The sequence below is a fragment of the Paramacrobiotus metropolitanus genome, unplaced genomic scaffold, assembly GCF_019649055.1.
Source record: "Paramacrobiotus metropolitanus isolate TYO unplaced genomic scaffold, Prichtersi_v1.0 Parri_scaffold0000069, whole genome shotgun sequence".
In the NCBI taxonomy this organism is placed as follows: Eukaryota; Metazoa; Tardigrada; class Eutardigrada; order Parachela; family Macrobiotidae; genus Paramacrobiotus; species Paramacrobiotus metropolitanus.
In genome coordinates, this window is record NW_026570289.1 from 636229 (window position 1) to 643966 (window position 7738).

The 7738-nt window shown below is 42.2% G+C and overlaps 1 protein-coding gene across 1 annotated transcript; it reads left to right on the plus strand.

Annotated features, from left to right (window-relative positions):
- The first annotated feature begins 1203 nt into the window (after positions 1–1203).
- On the plus strand, positions 1204–7489 carry LOC129594564 (neprilysin-11-like). The gene is made up of 10 exons (XM_055491296.1): positions 1204–1331; positions 1519–1665; positions 1881–1970; positions 3326–3750; positions 4482–4871; positions 5148–5334; positions 6181–6371; positions 6433–6531; positions 6589–6737; positions 7366–7489. The coding sequence occupies exons 1-10, from the start codon at positions 1217–1219 to the stop codon at positions 7487–7489; spliced, it is 1917 nt and encodes a 638-aa protein (XP_055347271.1). The 5' UTR covers positions 1204–1216.
- The last annotated feature ends 249 nt before the right edge of the window (positions 7490–7738 follow it).

Sequence of the window (7738 nt, forward strand, 5' to 3'; positions counted from 1 at the left end):
TATGCCGATACTGCGGCTTGTGCTCACGCCATGTACGGTATATACAGAAAGCGCATACACTCCATACGTGCATACTTTAACGCAGAAGCGGGTCATGTACATTGTGCTTGGAGTTGGATGGGCATACTGATGGACATCACATGAATTTAATTTTGAGTCGGCAAACAACCGGAGCTTTGTTGTATCTGGAGATGAAGAAAATTAACATGTTATTCGCTAGATGAAACCCATAAGGCACACGAACAAGCAGGACGTAAATAGTTATCTGTATTCCGAGTGTAAACGACGAGTGACCTGCCCGATTTACGTTCCCGACAAATGGCCGGGATGGAAAAATTGGTGTGATACTTCTATGTCAAATACTAAGACACTCTCCGTATCTGTAGCTTTTTAGCAGTAAAAACATGTATACGGAAGGCGCCTGCAGCAAAATACCTGAAAGTTTGCGGATTTATAGAACAGTACGTGGCCGTGAGTCATTAGCTATCGGTCTTTGCATGGATTTGGGAAGGGTTTCTTCCACGGTTGCAGAAGTGATCTTATAGTTCAAACGATCGAGTTCAAAACGCAGCCGGAATTTCAGCAGTTTTTGTAATTGTTGACCTAAGTATCAGAATATTCAACCGTCCTAAAGTTTGGAGTTTTTGATTCTGTTTCGAAACGAACTGAAGTTCCTGACATTCAATCGCTACATATAAACTTCCTGTAAAACGAAATTTTGATGTACATACTGTACTGTACCTGTTTGTTAGTGAGCGGCCTCTGCGTTCCTGCCGTAACGACCCCGGTAAATTGGATATTTTATTTCCCATCAGCAATATTTTGTCCAATCGTAACTAGGAGGTAGACAATGACATGGTGTCGAATTTTCTACCTTTGAAGTTATAACTTCAAAAATAGGAAACTCGACACCACACCATGTAAAAGCTGTAGCTATTACTTTTGCAAACGGTAAACGTGAAATAGAGTCATTAGTCCAAAGTAGGAAATAATATCGCCTGTGGCAAATATGAGTTAGCACTTCCTTCCTGGCATTCAAACCGTTAGCTTTTTTCGAAAGCAGTCTGTTGACTGCTTCTGGTTATGGCAGTAGGACGGATGTCGGCAAAAGTGAACCTACCACAGATAAGTCTATTTCCAAGTTGGAAAACATAAACAGTTTTCAAGCAATCGCAGACAGTTCTCCTTCTCATGTGTTAAGAGGGTAAAACAGAAAATGCTACTCTTGGTTGTTATTATATTTGGAATCAATATTGGTAGTATCTGTACATCAGCTACCGAGAAGCAGCGATCGTCCACGTCTTGCACGTGTGAGCTGTGCCAACACGTTGGTATGTACAAAATTCACAAATACAGTAATTCAGCAAATGCAGTAATTATGCGTTGATCAAGATTTCCTGATTTCATAATTTTAGTGTGAATTTCTTAAAACGGCTTTTTAAATGCTATTGTTGCTAGTGACTACTCGGTAGGGGGTCGACAGGTGGCATTCAGTGATTTAGTTTGTGATTTTGTCAGCCCGCGATATCATCTCCGCCATAGATCCGACCGTCGATCCCTGCGTGGATTTCTACGCTTACGCCTGTGGCCGTTGGAATACCAGCGATCCTTATGATTATGGTCAATTCGGCATTCTCCTGGCTAAGATTCCTGGTCAGCTTCAAGGTACAGGTCAAAACGTGTACACTGGGTGATGACTGGGCATTCGGTGATTCGCAGTACCGTAATTTCTTTGATACCTTGCCTTCTGTGCACGATACAGTATTTTGTGGCCTGGGCGCGATCGGTCAACGCAATTATTAGGAAAATATGGAGCACTGTTACAGTTCTTGTATCATATCAGAAAAGCCCTTATTACGTTGCTGCTGATTGTTTTTCAGAACTTTTCGACAGCGGGAAGTACAGCAATCCAACTGAAAAGAAAGCCATAGATATATATAAACAGTGCATCAACCAGACGCACGATATTTGTAAGTAAAAACACGCATCAACTTGACCAATCATGGTTCCATCACAAACTTCATACTTCGATGTTGTTCTCATTAGAAACGTTGTCGCTGCTCGGCATTATGTAAGAAGCACTAAAATCCACGGCGCGGTACATGATGCAGATTTGGGTATTTACACGAATACTTCCACTTCGCAAACTTCGAAACTTTCGCGCACTGCCAAACACTTTTTTGCATTGTTTCGTTACGTTCTGTAGTTAAATGATTTAAATACGGTTGTGTGAAAACCGTTTGTGCGCGCAACATCCGGTTGGAAAGTTATGAGCAAAATAACATTCCGAACACGAGACTCTCGACGAGTACAGCAAGGATCTCAAGGCAATTATCGAATCTATTGGAATCTCTGTGAGATTTGTTTCAATTTATTCTGCTAAAAACGGCCGTAAGAATAGTCTGTTCGCACGTGTTGGTTCTTACGCTAGTGAAACCGAAAAAATGTTCACTCCCGATAACTGGCCTCCTAACATCGGGGTGCGTGAGTGGGCATTTGCCCCCAAGGAGCTGTAATGGTTTGGTCTCATTGATTTTCACCATCCTTCATCCGTTCTGGTACTTTAGTTTGTACTTTTACTTCGATACTTATTAAATGTTATCGTCCACATTCCGAAAAGTTTACATGCAAGAAGGTGTGCCCAAACTCTTAATGAACAGATCTCGTTCAAATTCTGTAGAGAAAGGCACATACGTATAAAGATGGTTTTGACACGGTACCACAATTCTGGCATTTTTTCCGATTTTAAAATAAATTTAAAACCTTTGTTCCATTTTCTGCAAAATTTGAAAGAGATCGGTCCATAATGAGACTTTTGATACACCTTCTTGCATTTGAACTTTTCGGAATCTTAGTTCGCCCGTAACTTCCCACCCGGATAATGCGCCCACAAACGGTTTCCACACCAACGTATACAGATCATTTTAGCTACAGAATGTATCAAAACGTTGCACAAAAGTATTTGGTACTGCGCGAAAGTGGAACTTTCGTGTAAATACCCAAATCTGGGACCATGTACCGGACCACTTCCCTTAATTTTATATATATATATAGACAGCCAGCTGAACTAATTGGACCAGCTGGTCCACATTAGTAATAGTTATAAAAATTTATTGCCAATAGCCACCCAAACTGCCAAATTGCATGCGCTAGTACACAACTTAATAGTTAAAAATTAAACTTTTTAGTTATTACATGCCGAGCGGTGCAATGCGCTTCATTTCACGTGGAGGGTGTTTCTTTTTGACCGCATATGGTCACCGCGTTTCTGATGCAAAAAATATATCGAAGCGTAAAACCATCCAGCTAATCAATGGTTCAACAGCCCCAGAATCCCGCGACCTAACCTTGTTGCGAACTGTGGACAACTTGCTGGGCGGATGGTCACTGCTCAATGGACATTCCAATGTGTCCACCTTTCACCTGGAAGACACTCTCATTCGTCTTCAGCAGAACAACATCCAGACCTTCGGCCTTCTGCACGTAGACGACAATAACCTGTCCAGCGACGAGCAGATCCTGTACTTCATGGCCCCCGAACGTCTCGTGATGCGGGCCGCCCGGTGGGAGTCCGATGCACTGGACAGCGCCCATGTCAACGACACCATTAATAACACATTCGCGAAACTGTTCCAAGCATGGATTCCTTTCGTGCAAAGTTTAATTAATGCCACCAATAGGAGCGTACAACGGTCCACTGTTGAAAGCCGGCTGGAGAGAGCCATATGGTTAGAAGCGGTGCTGAATGCGGTGCGTCTACAGGCTAGCAATCATCAGCAGAGTTATTTTTCCACATTTATGTTTTCATGTTTTTACGTAATGGTCATTATCTGCTTACACACAAAAATTATTCAACTTAAGGGAAATGGCCCGGTACATGGTGTCAAAAATGGGATACATACACTAAAACTTTCGCTTTCGCGCGCTCCGCATCAACCGAAGTGAACCATTTTCAGATCTATAGCATTCGTATTCGTTTTTAAAATAAATTTCAAAATTTTTAAAATATATTATTTTTTAACTTATGGGAAGTGCTGGGAACCGGAAATTGGATCACTTTCGACATTAAGGCCATGTGTCTTTTACAGCACAGCTTCAAGAAGATCGGGTAATAAACAGACTTTTGGTACACAACAATACATTTAAACGTTTCGCCCATTTCAGTTCGCCATATCTCGGCCACCAGATGTTGCGCGCGCAAACCGTTTTCAGAACAATGTATACGAATCCTTCCTTTAGCTTTAGAATGACATAAAGTATTACAAAAAAGTGATTCAGAGTGCGCGAAAGCGAAAGTTTTAGTGTACGTATCCCATTTTTGACGCTATATACCGGGCCATTGTCCTAATTTACCTAACCAAAAATTTGTTTTGTGATTCACATTATTTTCGAAAAGGCTTTTTGTTGATAGCTTAAGCCTCAAAAGCTGTTTTACTAGTTCGTGAGTTTTCTTCGTTGAACCTGTAATGATTTTATTCCAGGGTGCAAAAGGAGACCTGGACCGGCGGAAGCGCATAACGTTCTGCGACCTTTCGACATCGCCTTACCGTTCAATGTTTCTAGCCAACTTTCTGCCGCTCTTCAATGCCATGCTGAGAGCTTCCAAGGTGGATTTTCAAGCCACAACGGCCACAAAGTTAGGCGACACCAAAACAGGGTATCTTTTGCATCTGGACGAAACGATGGCGGAGCTGGAAGCGGAAGGGAACGCGGGACGGACGACAATTGCCGATTGGTTATGGTTTGCCGCCGTCCATTATTATCTCAATCAACGGACGGACCAGTGCGTGGATCTGGTGAAAGCGAGCATGCCGCTGACCGTCTCGGGCTTGTTCTTCAAGGCGTACATTGGGGATAGTACTCTACAGAAGGTTAACATAGACTTTTATTGTTATTAAACAGACACCGCTGATACATTGTTTTCACAAGTGTATCTGCTCAAACTACAAAAACAATTAAAAAAATTTGTTAAATTACTGGAGTTTTCCATTGGAGACGCGGGGTCACTCTTTTTTTCGTTAACGTTTTGTTGAAAACGTTATTTATGAAAAATTTTTCCAAAAAAGAGGCTAGTGCGAAAACTGCGGTTTTTATTCCGGTATGGGCAGTTTCATTAATAGATAAAATACCGTATTTCGGCATGATAGGCGAAAACGTTGACGTCGGAAATTAATATCGGAGTTCGCGATGCTGTCCTTCTAAAAGCGGACTGGATGGACCGCACAACGCAGGACGCAGCGGTGGACAAGCTGAACCATACACTCCGGATGGTCGGTTATCCTGAAGAGTTCTTGCGCAACTGGACAATCCTTGACAAACTTTACGCAAAGGCCAGTAAACTTTTTTTATATTTTTCAGTTAAATTTAGGAAAAACGCTACTACCGCATGACTTCGCAAAGGAAGCAGTACTCAACTCTGCAGCTGATGCTTTCTTGTGAAAGAATCAGCGAAGGCGTTCCCGATGCGAAATTACTCTTAATTTCGCTGATTTAGCTCAAAGCGTGAATGTGATGCGCCGCTTGTAGATTGAAATAAACCCGGCATTTGCCGACACACTGCGCAGCATCGATCAAAGCAACAGTTGGATTAACCTGCGAAGACTTCTTATCAGCAACCGCAATAATCCTTACTTTTCAATCGGCCTCACATCGGCCAATGCAGGAATGATTCAATATCGCAATTATCTTGGTACCCGAACATATCGCGGCTGATAACCACCAATAAATCTCTTGCATTTGGGAAACGTTCCGTATGCAGTTATTTCGCCGGCATATTTACAGTCACCCTATTTCTACGCGAGCAACTTGGACATTGTCAACTATGCCAGGCTTGGTTATGTTATTGGCCACGAATTCATCCATGCATTCGATATTAAGGGTATACGAAACTGAAAAAGCTTCCGAATGCTCGGCAAATGTATGCAATCGTTTAAGCGCGCTAAGAAAGAAATAATGAGCTCCTGTACCTAAGTTTTTTGAATATTCCTGCAGTACGTGGCCACAAAAGCTACTCCAGGCATGCGCGTTTCATTTTGTCCAGCGCGCTAACTCCGCTTTCGTGCCTGCATACAATCGCCGCGTATTCAGATGCTTCTTTAGTTTCGAGTGCCCTCGTTTTTGGCTAATTTTACTTGAGTAAAACGATTTTTATTTTCAAACAATATTCAATGATGTGCTTAGGTAGAGACTTCGGTAAAAACGGCAAACCATTTAACTGGTGGACGAATGAGACACAGTGCAACTACAATGCGAGAAAGTACACCTTAGTGGATTTTTACAACAACTTCAGTACGCCCAACAATAGTGTGGATGGACGGCGAACACTCAACGAGAACATCGCCGACAATGGCGGAATTCGTGCTGCATACCTGGTTAGTATTTTTATTTCATTATTAGGAAAATTATATGGTGCGCAGAAATTCGATTTTGCAGGCTTTTCATAATTTTATGAGCCGCACAGGGTACCGCATCAAATTGCCGGGCTTGGAAGAAATGACTGAAGATCAACTGTTCTGGTTGGTAGCTGCACAGGTGATCTATGTACCTTTTGCTTGAATGTGGACAAAATTTAACCGGAAGGTTGTTCAGAAATCCTGCACACGTGATCCGAAATTGGAGGACTCCGAACACGCACCGCCTCGCTTTCGTGTGCTCGGACCGCTCATGAACAATCCGGATTTCGGTTCAGCTTACAACTGTTCGCTGGGATCACCGATGAACCCCTGGGTTAAGGCGTGGTAAAGATGCCTTGGTTAACATCGCATCACTGTCCTATATCACTGTTTTTCAAAAACCATGCAAATGCAGCAAAAATTTTAAAAAAATAAGCCCTAACTGGAAACGTATGGGGAAAACGTAAAAATAACGAAAATTTCTGCGATGGAATGCTTATCTCTGAAGGCTTTGTCGGGCAGGCATTTAACGAATTAACTGGTGGTTAATCATAAAACTAAAGACTACTTAAAAATAGTTATGGATCACATTCGCCGATAGCTGCAAACCGATTGTTGTAATTTTCGCTCCCAGACAACTGGGAGTGTGACATTTCAGCGCAATAAAATTCGACGTCCTATTTTTCGCTGTCTAAAAACATCGGCGGATGTACAGAGGTATGTGATGCACGATGAAGATTGACTATCTCACTTAAAGAACGGCAAGGAACTGCTTTCGAATTCCATCAGATTTTATTTGCGACAAGTAACAAAGCAGGAAAACCATGGGGTACATTGCCCTACGGGGAAAACCTACTCGTAGCAAAAACATAACACGCAACCGTTTGAAACGCTAAATAACGCAAACGGAACAGACCAACGATCTTTCTCTAATCGTCCCCAATGTGGCTCATTTAACCCCAAACGTTTCCAGGGCGTCGATCTGCAATGAAAACATGGAGCGTTATGGTCTACATACAAATGCAACGACGTTCACCACTGCCTTATCGTCCGAAGCGCCAGCGAAGTTACTCTACATCATCAAAATAGAAAGTTGACTATATGTCTCTCTGTCCCGGAAATGGAATATAACCTCATTAATGCGTTGCATGCGCGTTTTCTTCTAGCGAAACTTCCTTTATATCACGCTATCACTTTGTTATCCCGTAACTTCTTTAATCCGGTAGAATTTATTTATGATTTGGCTCTTTATTACTGTATGGTCGAGTCAACTTGCAACCTTTTTTTACAGTGAGTCCGATTAGCGTATGTTAGAGAAGTTGGAACTTGGCAAGATGCCTCGACAA